This window comes from Neltuma alba, unplaced genomic scaffold (genome assembly GCF_004799145.2).
Source record: "Neltuma alba isolate B1F8T4 unplaced genomic scaffold, ASM479914v2 tig00011981_pilon, whole genome shotgun sequence".
Classification (NCBI taxonomy): Eukaryota; Viridiplantae; Streptophyta; class Magnoliopsida; order Fabales; family Fabaceae; genus Neltuma; species Neltuma alba.
This window is the reverse complement of record NW_021636554.1, coordinates 1-21,470: the sequence shown is the minus strand read 5'-3', so window position 1 is coordinate 21,470 and position 21,470 is coordinate 1. Positions and strand designations below refer to the sequence as shown.

The 21,470-nt window shown below is 32.5% G+C and overlaps 2 protein-coding genes and 1 pseudogene across 2 annotated transcripts; 2 read left to right on the top strand and 1 right to left on the bottom strand.

Annotated features, from left to right (window-relative positions):
- The first annotated feature begins 4,636 nt into the window (after nucleotides 1–4,636).
- On the top strand, nucleotides 4,637–5,325 carry LOC114720378 (uncharacterized). The gene is made up of 2 exons (XM_028906026.1): nucleotides 4,637–5,163; nucleotides 5,238–5,325. Exons 1-2 carry the CDS (start codon nucleotides 4,637–4,639, stop codon nucleotides 5,323–5,325), a joined length of 615 nt encoding a protein of 204 aa, XP_028761859.1.
- Nucleotides 5,076–5,945, top strand: LOC114720385 (uncharacterized). The gene has a single exon (XM_028906033.1). It carries the CDS (start codon nucleotides 5,375–5,377, stop codon nucleotides 5,741–5,743), a length of 369 nt encoding a protein of 122 aa, XP_028761866.1. The 5' UTR covers nucleotides 5,076–5,374; the 3' UTR covers nucleotides 5,744–5,945.
- Nucleotides 5,946–7,784: 1,839 nt separating this feature from the next.
- Nucleotides 7,785–15,826, bottom strand: LOC114720384 (putative phospholipid-transporting ATPase 9; annotated as a pseudogene).
- Nucleotides 15,827–21,470: the final 5,644 nt, after the last annotated feature.

Here is a 21,470-nt window from a genome sequence, read left to right as displayed (position 1 = left end):
TTACTAATTAAATTATAGGCCCATGTTTTGTACGAAGTCTAAATCATAGTATTGTTTATTTTTAGGGACTAAACATCAGACTTATATTTTTGTGTTCCATCTATCAAGTTATTGAGAGGCATAACAAAATCAAAATTATATAATTTAATTTAATTTTTAAAGTGGTTTAATATTTTTTTCATTGATAAAAAATTGAAGCAATATTAAGAGAGATTAGGGTGCAGTGGGGCCCAAGGGAGGTGCATGTCAGACAGGCAACATGGCCATAAGTTAGTAGGTTAATTGCACTTAATCATTAGCTCATTTCAAACAAAAGCTGCTAACCCAACCAAATCTTCTCATTCTTTTCCAAAAGCACACGTCTTAAAATTATTTATTTATCTACTACACACTTTAGTTTTATTTTATTTTTAAAATATACAATTATTTCATTTTTCTTACACAAAAAATTATTTTACTAATTAATAGTAGTAATATACTTTTTACATTTTTATGGAACATTTTTATCTTCATCAATACATAATTTTTCCTGGAAAATTATTTTAAATTTGGGAAGCATAAAATAACCATCTTTGGAAAGTTAAAAAACCAGCTGTTTATAATTTATAAACTGGAAGATCTTAAAAAGTAAATATCTATCTTGAAGAATTAAATTTATTACTGAATAGATAATTAATCTAAAATATTAAGAACATTACTGGTAAGTTCTAAATTAATTTATTAAAAAAATATTATATTATAATATATTATTTTACGAAAAGAGTAATAAATCCCTTATAATTTATCAATAACTTTGGTTCTTAAAGATGAAAAATTTAGAATTAAAAATGTTATCAGATCTATTTATAGAAAATATTAGTAGTATATAGTAAAAAAAAAGAGTAGCAGCAATATTAGTGTAATTTATTTATTTTGGCAGGGGATCACTTTTGTAGTGGATCTGCATCAGACTAGGCACCCAAATGATTTGAAAAACCATATTGATGAGAGAAACAACAAAATAATGAATGAGGAAGGAGGGGACATAATGATTGGGATAATATTTTAAATTAATTAATTAATTATAATAATTAAAATTACAACATATTCTTCACTCACTTGTCACTCCAACATAAGGCCTCATTCTCCTGTTTTGCTGCCTTTTGTCCCAATGATGCTTCCCATTTTGCATGCTTTGCTTCCAGCGTGCCAAACAACCATTATCATCCCTTTTTTTTTTTTTTTTTGGCATCAATCCATCCCTATATACATATATTTTTTGGTCAATCCCTATATACACACACATATATTCAATCATATTCCATTAATTCATTCACCCCCACTTTATATATATATATATATTTTGCCTGACACCCCCACTTTATATATATAGATATTATAATAATTATATTCAATCACCAAGCTTGGTCAAATTTTGTTTTCCGAGTGTTAACATTGAGATTTATTAACTAAACCCTCCTTTTAATTTCTATTATTTAATTCTACCTAGATTCTTCAACTCTAATTAAGTTTTGACTGATTTATGTGCGGGTGTTTTCTTGAAGTTATTTGAGTTATTTACAATTATTTGATATGTTTAGTAATGTTTTAACAAGGCAGAGTTTTTTTTTTACTATCCATATGTATTTTTTCATTAAAAACAATTTTATTCGAGATGCCATCGCTTACTTCTCCCAGAAAAATTTATAATTTCTTTTTTTAATATATTTTTTTTCACTTATCAAACGTTCTTGATAAACTTGAAACTCTAATCTTATGATAAGGGTTATGTGGTTTTTTAATTTAGAAGAACATGCACTAACGAGATTATAGGCAGAATTGAAATCACGATCTTTCATATAATGAGCTTTTATATATCACTAGATTATAGCTACAAAGCCATTGGCATTACAAGAAATACATGAGCTCACACTTCACACACAACCAAGTTCTCTTGACAAAATCAAAATGAATGTAACTTTGGAATTCATAAACTTTTGGGTAACGAAATGTAATTTGCACCTGTGACGTAGGTGCTTTGACCGTTAACATGGGAATGAAGCAATAAGAAGGAATGAAAGACAAGGGACAACATATAAAGCCACTCAAATGCATTTGACTTTGTTTATTATGATCAGCTTTTTTTTTTTTTTTGTCAGCTAGCTTCGTCTGATGAATTCATGGAAGAAAATGAAGAAAGAAGCTACCTTAGCCTCTTCAATAATTAATTATTATAATCATTCATAATCATCAATATCTCTCTCTTCCTCCCACCAAAGAGACATTTTCAAGACATCATGCAACGTCCTCAAAATTCAAACTTGACACCTCTATGTGCTTCAAAAGATCCATGGCTATTCATCCCCCTCAAACAACAATACTATTCCATTATTCCAAAATCCAATTATAAATAATCAGCAATATAATTAATCGCTCTTTGATAAGCTTTGGATATTAATACACATTATTTAATCAAATGTGTGTGTGTGTGTATTGATTGAGATGATACTTAGTAGATTCGTTGACTAAAAAACTGGAGTCGTCCAATGAGGCTGATCCAGACAATTAATTACCCGCAAATGAAGGAATTGCAGTACAAATTTATATCGACCTTTGGTGTGAACATGTCGCTTATCAAAGATTTCCTTAATCTGCATTACGTCCCATTCGATCTTTTCTTTCACTAAAGTAGAGTTGGCCATATCCCTTTATACCTAAAAGGAAAAACCATATTGACATTAACCTGCACTGAATCATACTGAATAGCACCAACAACAATAACAAACCTTATTCATGTTTTATTTGTTACCCTTCAACTTTCTCCGTCGATGCCTTAACTTGTTTTCTTTGTTATGTGTTCAAATTTTTACACAATTTTTCACCACTCCTTATATATATATATATATATATATATATATATATATATATAAACGTCGTCAACTTATTTGTCTTGTACATGGCCATTTTGAATGTTACCTCTACTTGATTATCCTCATAATTTCATGTGTATTTCATAATCAATCCCAAGGCACTTAATAAGAAAAAGATTTGTGTTAGCTCTTAGCAACCAGTAACATGCCAGAAATACATTAAAAGTGATCACCCTATTCTTATACATGAGTCCCTTGTATCTTATTCTTATATATCAAGAAATATATTAAATTTATAGAAGTTTACACATTTACCTCTGTTTAAAGGATATTGAAAAAAGATATGTTGTACATTATCTCTCACCCATTTTCTCGTACTAAATGGAGTAAAATTAGAAAATAGTTATTAGTTACTATCTCCAATCTTAATTATAAAATCTTATTTATAAATTACAAACGAAGTCTTATAATTAGGATCGAAAGTAGTATTCTATAAGTGATTTATATTTAAAAATGAATTTTTACCCTGCAAATAATTTAGAGAGAGAAACTTAGTGGTATAATTTTGCAACTTTGAACATAAAACTAGGGGATGGATATAATTTGGTGAGGGAAAAAAAAAAAGTGATTCTCAGCCAAAGGAATTGGTAAAATAAGGACTGATTGGCGACACAAAATGGAAGGGAATTGCGTAGAAGAAGAAGGGGCCGGGCAGGAAGGAAGGAAGGTTAGGAAGGAAAAGAAAGGACGGGGTGGGATGAAGAGGGAAACCTAATACGGCACGCTACAACATGGGAAACGTTTGGGCCAAGCATCACATCAAAGTTCTCTCTCTCTCACTCTCACTTCCCTCACTCTAAAAGCCACTACGTGCACGCACTCCCCATTCGAACTGTACGGCTCCCCCACACACCCCCCCTCAATTTAATAATCCCCCACCCCTTCTGTCGGTGGGACACGTGTCCAATCACCATGTCACAATGACGTCCAGCAATTGCCCCGGATGGAAATTGGAGACCTCACTGCATTGCAGATCTTCCTAGTTCTGCGTTTGTGCAGGGCATGACTTGTTAATGTTTACCCATTACAGAGTAATGGTTTGAGGTTATAAGTGAAACCAAATTCACAGACTCTGCTTTTATATGACAATTCATGGGATGGGGAGAGGTTTTAGTTGGAGGGAGAGAGACTAGCGTGGTGTTTGAGAATTAAGACATGATTTAAGGATGACTTGGGGCAAAAGGAGGGATTTTGGGGGGGGGGGGTTTGATTTTCTCTTCAAAGTTAGCAACTTTGGGTATGGTGGGGTTAGGGTTCTTCTGATTTGATGGTACATTTGCATGCAGAGATTAAGAATAAGTATATTGCATTCATTCATTTCTCGACTTCATCAAGCAAGTCATGACGAGTTTGTTCACTCACTCACTCAACAATCTCTCATAGTCATTCCCCTGTTCCTTCTTTCCCTCCCTCCCCTTCCCTACACCTTCATAATAATGCCTGCATCATCCTCTCTCTCTCTCTCTCTTCCTGCTCCTTTTTCTCGCTCCCTTTTTTCCTGCTTGCCAAACGTAAAGGTGACGCCTCTCTTCTGTACTACTCACCACCTCACCACCACCTTCCTTTTCTCTCAAAAAACAAAAATCTCATCTTTCCTCTTTATGCTTTCACTTTCCTTCCTTGTTCTTCGTATTTGATTCATTCATTCCTTCTTTTCCCGCAAGGCCACCCCTGTTTTTGATCTCACCCTGTTTTTTTAAACTTTTTTTTGGGGGTTTTTGGGAGCCATGAAAGAGAGAAGAAGCAAAGGCGTTGAGGCTGCGGCTTACCATCACGATAATGACTTGATGGATTATCAGTATTATTCTACCTCTGATCTTCCCTGTAAGAAGCATCCCTCTTCTTCTTCGGGGGGTATCTGCGCGTATTGTCTCAAAGATCGTTTGGTGAAGCTTGTGTGCTCTGATTGTGGGGAACAAAGACTTTCCTCTTGCTCTTGCTCTGAGATCTCTCCCAATCGAAATTCTTGTACTGTTGAGGTCGGAAGCGTCGGAAGAGTTTCCTTCCTGATCGAGAACGAGAAGAACGAGACCTTGATTCCGCATTCTAAACCTAAATTGCAGGATAAAGCGGATGAGTTCGTGATTCTCAGGAGGAGCAGCAGTAACAGCGTCGACCTCAAGCGGAGTGGAAAGTTCTGGAGAATCGGCAAATTGTTTAGGAAGAAGAAAGAAAAGGACTGTGGAAGAAGCGTTAATGGCGGATTCGATGAGAAGAGCGACACGTGGGCGGGCGATCACGGAGGCGTCTCGAGGTCCAGATCTCTCTGTAGTTTCAGAAACGGTGGAGTATTCGGATCCGAAGATGGGGGCGATTCGATCTTATCAGGAGCCCGGAGCTCCATTTCTGCGGCGAGAAGCTCCGGCGTGAACGGCGGTCTGCTTCTGGAATCTGGAAGAAGAAGCGGCTACAGTGAAGCAGAGCCTCGAAGGAGTGGGTACGACGGCGAGAAGAGAGATTCATTCATGGATGTTGATGCAGGATTCTATGGGGTAAACAGACGCGTGTTTTCACTCAGAGAGAGCGATTTCAAAGGCATGGACGAGTCAAGATTCATAGATTTGAAGCTCGATTTTTCTTCAGAATCCAAACCAGAGTATCCATCTGCAAAATTGAGCGATAGCCTATCTGCATTCGGGAGCACAAGGTGTGGGACTTTCATGGGCAACGATGGAGATGGAGATTTAAGCAGTGGAGGATCATGTAGGATCACTGTAAATGACAGAGGAATCAAGAGAGGAAGAAGAAGCATGAAGAGTTGGAGGTGGATTTTCAGGCACCATGGAAGTAATGGGAAGAAAAAAGATGAACAAGATCTGATGTTCAAAACTTGAAACAGAGTATCAATCAAACAATCAAACCCATCTTCTTCCTTTGTAGTTTTTGATTAGATTAGCTTTTAGTCTGTGCTTTAAATTCTCCTCAGTTGTAGTTTTATCACTTAGTCATATTAAATTACCTCTATTTCTCTCTTGTAATAATGCTTACTGGTAAATGCTTAATTCAAGGAGCTCAATACTTAAAATTTCCTTGAAAGCACAGGGGAAAATGCTTACTTGTGGCAAGTACAAAACCAAACATCCAAGAAATATATAATTTTGAAACAGAGATTTGATGCTAAAGTTCTACTGGCGGTTTTTGTGGTATCTGATCAATCAAAAACAACTATCTTAATAAATTGATGAATTTAAAACAAATCTTGAACATCCATTAATTGTACATATTTAGTAGGTGTTTGGTGAGCTTACTTAACAAGACAAGTGGGTCCTAAAATATCCTATATATATATGGATTAAATAACGTGATGTGTGGTTCCCTTTTTTTTTTTTTATGTGTCTATTTTTTTTAAAAAAATTTTCTGAGCGACAACTCATTCCCCTCTTTATTATAATTGTTTTACAGAAAAATTTTTGGTCCCAAGTATATATTTATTTAGAAAGTTATTAATGATTTTTTTAATTTTATTTTTTTTAATTCTTGCTCGGAGGAAGAAGAGAGGAAGAGAATAAAGAGGTAAAAAATGATTTATAAATATAGAGGAAAAAAACAATTTAAAAAGGATAATCTTAAAAAAATTTCATGAATTTAAGACTATTTAATTACTTAATTATTATTCATTGATACATAAGATTTAGTTAAAAGAATACTTGTAATAAAGACCAGATTCCAGAGGGTTACTACTCTGTAAGTTGTCATAATCACAAGTAATAACAATGGAAGTTATAACAGGTAAAAAAAAAAACAATGGAAGTTATAAAATTACATTTATTTATTTATTTTTCTTGATCTCTCCGATGAATGAAAGAGGTATGAGCTCTATAACTTTGTCTTCATCTGGAGAAGTCAAAACCTTAGGACCTAAACATGAGGCGGAGCCATTGAGTGGAAATTTATTACTTATTTGTCCCGGTGGTCTTTTGACACCAATTATTGGCACTTGTTAATAGTCATTTTTGGGAGCTTTCAATTCTATCTGCGTTTAACATTAAACATAAAGCTTTTTTACAATCAAATGAAAAAATCATTTTTGAAAAAAAAAGTATCATATGAATAATTAAATTAGGAAATATTTCTCTCATCCAAAAAAATTATTAAAATATAAAATTTTATAAATGTGTAGTCATTTCAACTTAAAACCGGCTTTTTCTGATAACATCTGGTATAAAACCTTTTACAAAATGAATACTATTTCTCCGGTTTTAAATATAAGACTCATTTTGTAGTATAATTTACACTACAAAAGGGATCTTATATTTAAAATTAGAAGAGTAATACATTTTTGACTCATTTTTAAAAAAGGGATTTTTTTTTTCACTGCCCCTTATTCTATTTCATCTCAATTTGATTAAAGATAATTTTAAAATATTATACAGAGCTTTTTTACAAATAACTACTTTTAACTAATTTCATTAAACTACACAAAGTAGTTAAGCGAATGATGTTTCTTATAAGCTAGTAATTAACAAAAATGAGTAGTGAAGGGTCTTCACAAGCTGATTAATAAAAATAGAAATACAAGGATACTAGCAAACTCTGCTCTGTTTTCTACAGCTAAAAGCAACTCTATCCAATTCTATACAAACTATACGTTTCTCTATACATTAAAAATCTCTTATGATACAAAATATTGAATAAAAAAATCAAATGCTAAGAAGCCTCAAATGGGGAGAAAAGGGGTAAATACACAGTCCACTTCTTCCAACCAACTTCACAGCTAATGATTTATCTATGCCTCATTGTGGAAGTGGATTGAAGCAACCATACTTTTCTGAGTGGGAAAAGATCCACTAAACAAAACTTAGGTGGAACCTCTAAATAAGATATGATACATGGATATTCACTCTACAATTTCATCACCTCTTATAAAATGGCTCGCCCAATACCATATTTATTCAGAAGAATCTAATAGCAGGTAGAGGAAGAATTTCACCTAAGTTTTATATGCTGATGCAGACAAACTATAACGTTGGACGGATGAAAAACATATTATCTATGGTTAGAAGCTCTGTTTCTAGCGGCTACACGAGCTGTGCAACCCACGGTTGTTGGCCTCAGTGATCTCTGCCTCACTATGTCACAATATTCAGGATCATTGGTCTTCCCTTCATGCCTCACCCACTGGATCATTTCATGATATAATGGGAAGAACCTCATCTGAATTGCTGAGAATGAGAAATATGGAGTGAGAGTTGAGATTGCCACGAAGAATGTCACAAGCCAGAAGGAAGGTGACGGGGCAAGAGTTTCGAGGAAGACTTTGTAAGCATTTGTGGAGAATGAAGGATTCATTGCTCCGTATATCATAAGGAAAATATACCAAAAAACAATGGAACCCCAGATGAAGATATGCTGTATCAAGGTGAAGTAGCTTATGGCAAGTGCCATCTGCAAGTTCACAACCCAGACAACACAGGTATACATTGTTGCTCCAAGGATGTCTCTCCCGGCAGTTCGTCCATCCTTTTCAAAGGCCTGAAGCTCCATTGCTTTTGTGCAGAAGAAGAAGATTATTATGGCACTGACGAATCCATTTAGCATCCAACTGAATATACGGCGCCAACTGAAGAGGACATTCTGTACTCCTTCTTGATACAGCAAAGGAAACTGCCACATTGGAAATATTGATTGATCAGCATAGGAACATGCCAGGAAACCCCAAATGATACTTCTATTCCTAAGCGATGCACTTGAAAATAAGTTCTCCCCTTGAGCCACTTTAAAGATGTACATTGATTTGGTTTATTCAGAATTTTACTTCCTGAATGCTCCCTAGAAAAACTGAACCAGGGTTGCCAAAGAGAGACGCCATATCTCCCACTAAATGAGCTAATCCCTAGCAGTATGTCTTACTGAAGAAAAAGTCAAGAAGCGGGGTTTATTGTGGGGAGAATCCCAAAAAAAATACCTTTAAATCTCAAAATTCCAAAACGAGTCTTGTTCACTATACTTTAATAATAATTGACAGCATTTGAAAAACAAATGACAACATATTTTTTGTAGTCATTCCTGATTTGAGATTTTGCAATTTTAGAGGTATTTTTTTGGGATTCTCCCTTTATTGTATGTAATACATGTACTAGTCATTATGTTGGAACAACATGCTACTCTCTATAGTTCTGTTATATGCCCATCAAAATCCAATCAAGTATTTTGCCATATTAACCGGGTTTATGGATGAGCGTGAGTTAATAAATATATCTTTGATTGTTAGGCATGACTTCAGATCAAGAAATGAACAGTCTATTAGCTTACCTTAAGACAATAGCGGGCAGAGACATCTTGGTCAAATACACCGAGGGCAATCACAGGGAGTGAAGAGAAGAAGACATTATAGAGAGACAAAAACCAGTCATTGTATGCAGGTTGTGCGGAGAATGAAGAATACACCTCATACAAGAATAGAGTGAAGCCAAACGTGATATTTTTGTAGAAAAAGTAACATATCTGCCAAAGAGGGATGAAAGAGTCAATATATCATCAAAACAACAGCTAACCATCATCGTTTAGAAGTTGAATTTTTATAATGTGGAAACAGATATGAAAGTGGCAATACCATCAATGATATCCTTCGATAACACCAATGTCCATGCACAAGTAGTAACCGTTCCAAATATCTGAACTGTGCAATTGCAACATCACTAGACATAACAGCCTGGTATAGGTTAGAAAATAAAGGGTTGTTAGAAAATCAAATGGAAGGGAAAACTGATCAAAATTTGACGACTATCCGTGTACCTGCATTCCTTCAACACCACTGATTCCAATCCCTATATCTGCCTCTTGAAGCATCCCCACATCATTGGCTCCATCACCAATAGCTAATGTAGTTTTTCCAGTTCCAGATTTAACCAGTCTAGTGACCTTCAAGGGAGAAACCAGTAAAAAGAAATTATTTTTAAAGAACTGACATAAATGATGGCATACTCTCGAAAGAATAGAGGATGGGAAAAGGCAGATCTAAACATACCAGTGCCTTCTGCTTAGGTGAGGAGCGACAGCAGATAACAGATGCGCAGCCAATTGCAAGCTCCAGGAACATGTTCTTCATTCCATCCTCTAGAGCATAAACAAGAGATTTTCCGTCAATAACCAGAGCAAATGCTTGCTGAGAGGTTCCACCGGATGCAGTAAGCCGAGTGGTGCCTTCAGATATCTGACGACGGACATTTTCTCTTGATGCCTTAAAAGATGAATCAGCATAGAGATATCAGGAGACTATCTTTTAACTGAAAGCTTAATAATGGTTAAAAAACAAAAGGAAGTTAAGAGAGTAAAGGAAGAAAATCTATCACAGCATAGAGTAACATCTTATAAGTCGAGGCATGCAAGCTTGCATTGCATCTTTGATGATGAGGAACAAAACTCAGTGCTCCATATGCAAACCACATGTTCACAAGAACTAAGTAAAGATCTAAATGTTGTTTTACCTTGGCAATGGCAATTTTGTCCCCCTCCTTCTCCAATGCTTGAATTTCTGGAGCCTCCAGATGAATGATAATTTGCTTCATTCCTTGTCTAAGCAAACTACAAGCAAAACTGCAATTTTATACAGAAAAATGTCAGATATCTAGCAAAGTTACTCTGGCCAACATCAAAGTGGAATGATCACAATACAATACCCAATATTGATGGCAGTCTCCATTTTATCCCCAGTCAAAACCCAAATTTTAATTCCTGCTTGAGCAAGCTTGTCAATGCAATCAGGAACCTAACCAGAAAAAAAGAGAGAGAGGCATCGTTTTAGGTCCTGTTCTAGTTGATAAATATTCGCCTATGTAAGAAACATGAGGTATTTTTCTAACTCACCCCATTCTGGAGTTTGTCCTCTACTGCAGTGGCACCAAGGAGGATTAGATTACTCTCAACTTTATCAGATGCTTCACCAATTAGTGTTTCCTGATCTGCACTGACTGAGTTTTTGGCTTCAGAAAATTTCTCATCAAACTCCTTATATTCTTCTTCATGTAGCTCACGATAGGCTAGTATAAGGGTCCTAAGGCCTGCATCAGCATATTCATGCACATGCTTCATGGTTTTCTCTTCAAATTCTCTCCCATTCTTAGCAAGCCTTTCGAACATGACACTGCACATAACATGACATATGGCAAGTCAATATGATGAAAGGTAAAGTAAGAACTTTCAAAAAGTTATTTAAGCTTTCTACAGGTCAGTTTGTCTCAAACCTGTCGGCACCTTTACTGAGTAGCAAAATTTTTCCCTTTTCATCTTTCACTATCACTGACATTCGCTTCCTTGCACTATTAAACTCTAAAACATTGAGAAGTTTGTAGACCCTGCAAAATGAATGCAGTCACTGAATACCTATTCTACTAATCAGCGACATCAGAAAAATAAATTCCAAAACAACAGCAGCTGATAACAATTGAATTAGGTATACTGCATTATAGGAGTCATTTCACTTGGCATCAATCAACATGAAGAAACAAATTTGAAATCCCAAACACCATACCATGACAGTTTCTTAGAAAGAACATGAACAGATATTAAGTAAAGTAAAGATGGCTTGAGCAACATTCTAACCAATTTTTTTCACAATTATGAAGACACAAAATAATATCAAATCATCAGGGTACACTTTGTCCCTGTCTAAGGAAGTCAAAATAGCTGGGTCCACAAGTGTAAGCCAAGTTCACCTGTTCTAAAAAGAAGATTTAGTCTAGGTTCTCACAGAAGTAAGGACAGAAAATTCTCAATAAACTTCATACCCCTGTACAGCTCCTGACTAGGTGCATATTTGGATTTCAGTTCAAAAGTCTGAACTGACGTTTTTTCCTTTTTTTTATTTTTTTTTATTTTGGCAAACCTCAGTTTACCGTCCAACCATGTTTGGCTGATCTAAAACCTCCATTTTACAAACTTGTCTTCCAAACCCCAGTTTTCCGAACACCATTCAGTGCCCGTTTGGATCAGCGATTGGAAAAGTAGCTTATTGAAAAAGTAGCTTATGGATAAGTGAAGTTGGGTAAAAGCTAAATTGAATAAGCTAAATTATGTTTGGATTGGAGTTCAAAAAAGCTAGTTTGCAAAAGTAAGATTGATAAAAAGTTGTTTGGATTATGGTTGAGTAAAAGTAAGTCTGGTTATAAAATGACCAAAATGAGTATGAGTTTTAATAAATAACAAAACATGATAAAAAAAATTTTGTATAATATAATGAATTTAAATTAATTTAATATAAAGAAGTGAAATTTAACAGGTGATTTAAAATTTAAAATTTTAAAAATAAAAAAAAAATATTTTAAAAATGAAGCTCCTTGGACGGCAAAGTAATGAGCTTTTACGTTAATCTGAGAGGGGTCATGGGTGACGAAAGCTTGATAAAAAAAAAACGAAGTAAATAGGGAATAATGATAGAAGTGGGAGAATAACAAAGGAGGAAATAAAAAAAAAAAAAAAAGGACCCTCTGACAGCAACGAAATTGTGGGAGAGCTGAGGTGAAAAAAACAAAGAAAGTTGAAAGCCACAATAAGCTCTTCAATAAGCTACAAAATTCAGCTTGAGAGACAATGTACGTTTGCCAGCTTAAATTTCATAAGCTCTTTTTTTTTTAAGCCCAACCAAACAGCATGCTTTTTCCAATCGGGCTTACACTAAAAATAAGCTACTTTTAAGCCTCTCAAAAGCCTTGCCAAACGGACCCTCAAAGTTAGATTTTTTAAATTAAGTTTGCAAATGGATTTCCAGAAACAGTTTAGACGAACAGTAGAATACAAATTGCTTCTACGAGCTATTTTATTTATCTAGTTTTCAAAGAACTTGGGAGGAACACAAAAAGATAACTATTGGTGTTACAAACAAATAGTTATGAAGGAGCATGTACCCTTTGCACTGAGAACCCAAACTAAAAGTTTTTGTATTCAATATTAATAGGGGGAAGAAGTCAAAACTTACTAAAAGACAAGAAATCATTGCCCAAAGAAAGAAACAAAATAAAAGAAAAAAGACAAGCAATCAAAGAAACTGACCTTTCAACTTTCTTTCCAGAAGCTAGATCCAACTCATGAATTGACAAACTAGTCTGAGTCCTTTTGTAAAACTCAAAGCCAAGTTCTCTAGCGGCAATAACAAATGCCGCTTCATCTGGAGATTCAGCCTCATATGAGACTTTTCCTGTCTCTTCATCCACTTCAGGTATGGCTGTATGACAGATTGCCAATAAGCGAAAAAACTTTTGGATAACATCAGCATTTGGCTCATTAACCCAGTTGCCATTCATTATCCTTTCATCTGAAAAGTTAAAACCTTTAATGGGTGCTTTGGTATCAGTAGAATCCCTGATGTCATCTAATTCTATACCATTAACCTGTTCATGGATCAATGGCGAGCCTTTTCTCCTACCCATAGCCTTCTCAACCTCTGTAACACCACGTCCATAAGCCACCCCAGCGACTGAACATTTAATGAACTCCATTGAGTTGCAGGTCAGAGTTCCAGTTTATCAGAAAGTATTGTGTCAACTTGGCCAAGTTCTTCATTCAAGTTTGAAGTACGGGCATGAGCAGGTTTGTCTGCTTCTTCATAATACATGTGGGTATCTTGATTGATGAAGATGCTCTGAAGGACTTTCACAATTTCTATTGACACATACAAGGAGATTGGAATGAAGTAGCTATACAACATTAAGGCTGTCAAGGAATGGTATATTGCAGCAGCTGCTGCTCTTTTTGGATCAAAGAAAATTGTAGAATTATCTGGTCTTAGATACCACCTTTTCATCAATCCATTCTTCAAATCATCTTTTGTTGTGATGCCAAAGACAATGGATCCAACAGATGACAATAGCAACAGTATACCAAACATGAAATATATCACTTTGTCCATCTTCTTCTCAATTCTGCTTCTCTTTGAAGGGGGAGCAGTAGAATTTTGTATTACTTTAGTGTCATGACCAGTGAAAATGACAGCTCCAAATATATAGGACGTATTACGGAGTTTAGAGTCTCTCAAAAGAAGTTGCTGAGGAGAAAGAGGATATTGGTGCTCCTGAAAATCCAAGCTACCAATAAAAGAGTACAAATTTGCATTTGGATCTTCGCATTTTACTGTCCCTTTAAAATCCTTGAAGTTAACATCCTCTTGTAGGTAAGAAGTTACCTCCAATCCTTGTTTCAACTTTAAATTTGTCTCTCCATCCAAGTTCATGGTCTCAACATAACAGACAGCATCATCATAGCTAGATGAAAGCAATAGAAGGTCTGCTGGAAAGAATTCATCTTTCTCTACCTTCACTATATCCCCTACCATTAGATTCTTCCACTCAGTATGCTCAAAAACACCATCACCTTTATGCACTTTAACTTTTCTATTGTTCACCTCAATATCCTGCAAAATTATTCCACTGACAAAATTATATACTCTCATTAAATGATTTACATAAATACTTTCCTTAAAAATGTTTGATATAATGTCCCAGACTTAAGTCGGAAGTTTTATTTTTATTTTTATTTTTTTCCCATACCCCATATCAACCAACTTGGAATATCAGCTATTAATTTAACTTGGAATATCTCAGAGATAACGTGTTTGCAAATAATGAAACTATATCAACCAACTTCGCACTTGTCCTGTTCAAGCACCATATCATGTGAATTATGCCTTTATGAACACAGGTTTTCTTCAAGCCTCTGGACACTTCCAGTCCCATAGATTTTTTTAGCTATGTGAACTGTGACCAGCAAGAAAAAGTAAACTTAAACACAACCTGGAAAACGTAAATGAGTACGCATAGTGTGACTCGTTTTGATTCCATGACACTTTTTGCTGACAGCATAAAATGAGAATCAACAAGTGGCAGAAAGTATACAGTACCTGCTTTTTGCGACGCCAATCTTCAATACCTTCTTTCACCATTGTTGCACCAATAACGATTATCAGAGGAAGGATAGCACTAACAGCCGAATAGGGTGCAAGTTTGGTGAAGGATAAGACACCAGTGACTAAAAAATAAAAATTAGCCACTCTCCTAAACTGTTCAAACAGTGACTTGGGCAAGAAAGTAGCAAGAGAGTATTTTGTAGAACTGACATAATTATCAGGATAATTCTGAGTTACAGCTTCTGGGCCGTTTGGTTCATTGCAGAAGACAACCCTGGAATAGCCTCTTCCTCCAATATTTGAATAATCTTCTTTGAATGATGATTTACCGCAGGTGAATGAATAGATCTTGCTGAGATGCAGCTTTCTTCTTCTTCTTTCCTCCCTCATTTTTTTTCTTCCTTACCTCGCTGATATGTTTTACGAAGAAAAAAAATAGATGAACTGACTATAAAGAGGCAGATGAACCCTGTAAAATGAACTTGTTTCGCTCTTCCCAAAAGCCGGTCTCTACTGAAAATTCCAAAACTAGCAGTTAAAACGGCAATTCGTCACAAATCTCGGAGCAAGCAAGAGATTCAGAATGCTTATTACTTAAAAAGTAGCTCCTTTTAAGGGTGAAATCCACCGTTACAGCCTTTCTAAGGACAACCAGGTTCCCCGACTACCTAAGATTACTGGCTCCCAGAGTCTAGAAGCCTCCCTATAGCCGAAGTACACAGGAAAGAATTATATGTATATGTATAGAAAGACAGGTAATAGATATTGAACCCCAGAGAAGCTCCCAAAGACCCAGTAATTTAATGAAGGAATTAATGGCGCGTCCAAAGAAATGTCAAATCTTTGTATGAAATGAGAAATACCCAGACGAGTATCCTCCCTTAGTGAGCCAAGAAATGAAATAATTTCGAGGGGACGATCGAGGAAGATCAGAGAAGAGCCAGACTTAAGAAATGAAAAATCTGTGGATTTGGTCAATTTTGTAACATGATGGCATAAGGAGAAATTTTGAACAAAGACTTGAATTAGATCTCGCATTTTGACTTTACAACGGACAATAAGGAGAACGCGCATTTCCTTCTGAGCGTGACAAATTCAAATAGCGACTAGTTTTCCAGGAAAAACAGAGCCATGGGAAAATTCTCCGCTCAGAGGCCCAAAAAAAAAAAAAAAGACTGAGACGCAATATGTTAAAATGGAAAACGTCAACACGTAATTTCCATGGAAAAAGGAAAACAAAATTGTGGGTTTTGTTCTATTTCGCGGGAAAGTTATTGAGCTCGTCAATGGTGGATTGTTAACTGAGCTGTCTCTATCTAAATAATGAAGCTTCACAGATTAATTAAACTGAGAAGAAAGAGACAAGTTCATTTTTATATTAGTGTGAAAATAACAACGCTCAAATTATGATCAATATAAATAATAATAATGATAATTAAAATCTAAAGGAAGAAAACAGAGATGATGGCTTGAGGATTGTCTTCTTCTACACGTTACCTTTCTTCCCAATCAGCAATCACGGCAGAGAGAGGAAATCTAGAGAGAGAAGGAAACATAGTATAATATTATTTGACCTTAAATTATAGTACTATTTTGAGAGGAAAATTAAAGTAGGCTGTAGGAGAAATAATTAGACCAGTGATGATTATGAAGAATAAGAATGGGGAGATAAATTCAGACCCAAAAAAAAAAAAAAAGAATAGGAAGATGAAGAAGTTGTTTTTGGTCTTTGTATGGTGGATATATCAACAATAATATGCGCCGGCATGCGAGGGAATCTAAGTGCAATTCCTGTGAACCAACATTAAATTAAATAGATAAACACATGCTATGCTAATTCCCACCGTTGACTAGTCAAAATCCCTTTTTTTCCTCAATTCATAATCCAAGATTTAATAAGGAGAACAGTCTGTTGGCAAAATAATAACAACAATAATACCAGTAGCAGCCTATATTGAAAAACAGAGTGTTTGGGCCAGAAAAAAACAGAGTATTAATAGTAAGATTGCATGAATTTTAAATTATCAAAAAATATATAATACTATCTCTGGTCTTTAATATAAGATTTTGTTTGACTTTTATTTTGATCCTAAATATAAGATCTCAATCCACTTTGTCTATCATATTTGTGCATTTTTTCTCAAGATAATCCTTCTAATAATAGTAATTCTAGCCAATATATTTGATTAACAATGATATTTTAGGAAATATAACACCTATTTATTATAAATAACCAACTTAACTTATTTTTTTGATATTATCAAATTAGTCAACTAGTTCTTATAATTAGGACTGAAGATAGTATTATCAAGATTTTCAAAGAATAAGCTAATTATCTCACTAGCTAATTTCATTTAAGAATTGATAAGGTGATCTCACAAATGAATTTTCTAGTATATGTATTAGTTTTATGCAGAAATCGATTAAATTTCTTACTTTACGCACATTTAAATAGAAAATTTCAATGTTTGTATTATATTCTCTCTTATAATTAATAATTTTAAACAGGGTTTATTTTAAAAAATTTAATTAATACTTATCAAGTAACTTTTAATAATGATATTTTTTTAGAAGGTGTCGTATAATAAAAGACGGGAGGAACTAAATAGAATCATAGAAAGATAAAACAATTATTATGGTTCTAATGTTGGATTATCAATAAATAAACTTTATGGTCAAAAACAATTTTTTTTTTTTAGGGTTACACATGCCCACTTTTTTGGTTCCCATGCTTTTCTGCTTTGAACTTTGAGTAATCATAGTTTAACTTAATGCGGTAAATATGATTACAATTTAATGATTATTTAATATTGTTTTTGGATGCTGTGGATTTGATGCTTCTTTTGGTCAAAATTTCATGCGAAGTCCATAATTAACATGAACGACTAAGATAAACAGAATTATAATATTAAGTTATTAAATTTTTGGGCAAGGATGTGATTTTTTTTAATTTATTTTTATCTTTTTTCGCATTCTATACATATACAACTCATTGATAAAATATTTTTAAAATACAATGAACAAGGTTCTCAAATTGACCAAGACCGCTCTATTTGTGAACAGAGGTGAAAAAAGAATTTAATGATTTTGACCAAAACAACTTTAAAATTTGATTTATATTTGCTCTAGAATGTTATAATTGCGGACCTATTCCCGCTTTCTCATTAATAATAACTTGACCACGCAAATTCTTACCAAAAAAGAAAAAAAAATCCCAATATTATTCGTTCTAGAAAATGTTGTTTTGCTTATTGCTTACAAATATGCGCTGCTAATACTACTATTCAAAACCCTCTAGATTGTCAAAAAATAAAAGTAATTTTGTATAGAGTCTATATATATATATATATATATAGAAATTAGAAAATTGATGTTGGTCCTATATATAAAATCTATGTTTATCAACTTTTTCTCCAAATTAATCCTATTAATATTTTCCAACAATAATCAAATAGAAAAGGAAGGGAAGAAATTAAAAAAGATACTTAGAGTGTTTTAGAAAAAACATATTATGCTACCTCTGGTTTTTAATATAAGAGCTAGTTAATTAATTTGAGTAGATTAAAAAAATTAAGTTAGTTATTTGTAATAAATAGATGTTGTTTTCCCTAAAATATCTTTATTAATCAAATGTATTAGCTGGAACTATTATTATTATAAGGACTATTTTAGGAAAAAATAGATAAATATAAGAGACAAAGTGAATTGGATTTTATATTTAGAACCAAAATAAAATTCAAACAAACTCTTATATTAAGGATCAAAGATAGTATTAACTAATTTAACTGATATCTTTAATTTACTCAAATTAGTTAATTAGATCTTACATTAAAGACCGAAGGAGTACAGTACTCCCTTTGGTCCTTAATATAAGAGTTAGTTTGACTTTCATGTACTCATAAATACAAGATCTTAATTCACTTTATTTCCATATTTATTTTTTTTATTGTAGTTTTTATAGTAATTACATATATTAAAGGTTTCATTAAATGGTAATTCTAACTAATACACATAAGTAGCAATGGTACTTGAGGAAGGACAACACATATTTGCTATAAATATCTAACTTATCTAATTTTTTTAATTTAGTTAAATTAATTAATTTGCTTTTATATTAAGCTCCGGAGATAGTATCTCTCTTAACATATGAAAAGCCAATAATCAAATCTCTAACCGTTGGCTTAAAGGATGAGCACCTTTGTTAGTTATGCCAACATGAATTGGTTACATTCACATTTTTTTATAATATCTCTTTTAATTTTTATACTATATATTATCATATAAATATAAAAATTTTAACAGTTCCTATTATTTATCAATTATAAAGAGTTAAAGAAAACTTTTGTCCATAGAGTATTGCAAATATTATCAGATATTTTAAACTATTTATTAGAGCAGTACTGTCCATTTACCCTTCAAGTGTCGAAATCATTAGATGGACTAACACATATCGAGATTAACCATTAACTTCATTTTATTTTATTTAACAATTGTTTTTCTCTCTAAAATATTCATGGAAACATCCTAGATATATACCAGTAATCTAAGGCAATTAGTGCCGTTGCTTATTTCATCAAGCATATGGAAACAAGTTTAGGGAGTACATACCATCTATGAACTAACAATCAATTAGCAATGTTGACACAAATTATATATATACTCCTCCGGTCTTCAATATAAGATCTATTTAACTAATTTGATTAGATTAAGAAAGTTAGGTGAATTATTTAATTATAAGAAAAGTGATACATTTTTCCTAAAACATCATAATCATTTTTCGTAATACTTGATTATAGTTGAAAGAGTATCCATAGGAGTAATTTAGAGAAAATTGATAAATATGAGAAAATGAGTCTTATATTTAGGACAAAAAACCAACTCAACGATTGGGTCATATATTAAGGACCAGAAGAGTATATATATAAGAGTAAAATATTCTAACCACCCCTTAGTTTTACCTAAATTACATAGACATCCCCTCTATTTTGAAAAACCATATAAAACCTCCCTTAAAATTAAAATACAAGTTATACTAATCTCTTTTGTATAATGATATTTCATTTCTATCTATTCCAATTATTAGTTAACTGTTAATTGTAACTTTTTAAGCTCTTTTTTTTACCAAAATACCCCTCTTTATCATAAGAATTAATTAACACTTATATTCCTTAAAAAAACTATGCAACCAAGAACTGCTTTTAATACATGAATTTTCAAAATTTTTAATATATTATAAAATTTATTAATTTTGAATTTATTGTAAAATTTTAAAATTTTAATTTTTCATCATATTTTAAATTTCTTTATTTTATTTTTTAAATGGTTAAAAATATATATCAAGCACATATTTTTACTCACTATGTAGTATAAACTATGTAAGTTTGATAGATTGAGTAAGTTTTTGAATCTATAATTTAAAATTCTTAAACACATTTTTTCTACAAACGTTTATAAACACATTAAGTTTAGATTGAAAACATTAAGCAAATAACTATTTGCAAAAATAAGAAAATAAAATTAGAAAAATAAAATAAAATATAGTTTAATATAAATTTTGAGGATTGATTAGAATGAGGTAAAATAGTAAATAAAATTTATTTAATTATGTTTTTAGAATCTTTTGAGAATATTTTTAATAGTGTTAACATATTGGACTAAACTGTATGTTTTCAAAATAGAAAGGAGGTTCGTGTAATTAAGGTATAATTGAAGGGTAATCAATGTATTTTACTCTATATAAAGATAAAAAGTTCAAAAAAAAAATAGACACTCATGGATTAAAAAATATAATCATGTATTAATGGTCAACATCAAAATATGATGCGCATATTCTGGTAATTTTATATAAAAACTAGTAATTGTTTGCCGTTAACCCTTCATGAATACTTGAGAAGAACTGCTTTTTAACCCCAAAAAAAAACAAAAAAAAAAGTCAATCTGAACTCAATAAGTAATATCAATGCCTATTAATTAAGAAATTTAACTAAAATTAATTATTTTTTAAGTGAAATCTTAAAATTATCCTTAGAAGCATAATTTGGTTAATTAATTAGGGCTTTGTATAAATAATTAAAAATATTAAATAGCAAAAATTAATATTTGAAGCAAAATGAATTACATTATAAATAATACTGCCTCTATCCCTATTTTATAATATCTATTTTGAATTTGTCTGAATATTAAATACATTTTTATCTATTTTTGTTTAATTGATATATTCTTTCTTTCTTTTTTCCCATATGTTTTTTGTATCTCTTTTTTTGTCACTTTCACCAGCCTACTTATAAATGAAAGTATATTTGAAAATAAAAACTATATATTTTTAAAACATTTATTATTTTAAAATAATTTAATATTTTTAATTAACAATAATACTTGTATCAGGTTCTTTATATTTATTATATTAAGATATTTAATCACTCATAATCATGTGTTTTATTACTAAATATTAATATTTAATCATAAATTTGATGTTAAAAGAAATAAAACACATGATCTTGTATAATTAGAAAACTTAACATAATGACTATAAAAAACTTAATTTAAATAATTTTTTTATTAAATTATGTAATTTGGTTATTTTAAAATTTTATATACGGAGTGATAAAAGGAGTGGCATTCACCGACACATACAAGAAGCAGTGGTCATGAATTTAGAGGACGGGTGTTTGGATGAGTCTATAAGTGTTTTTTAAAAAACACTTTTTTATAAATTAAAATAAATT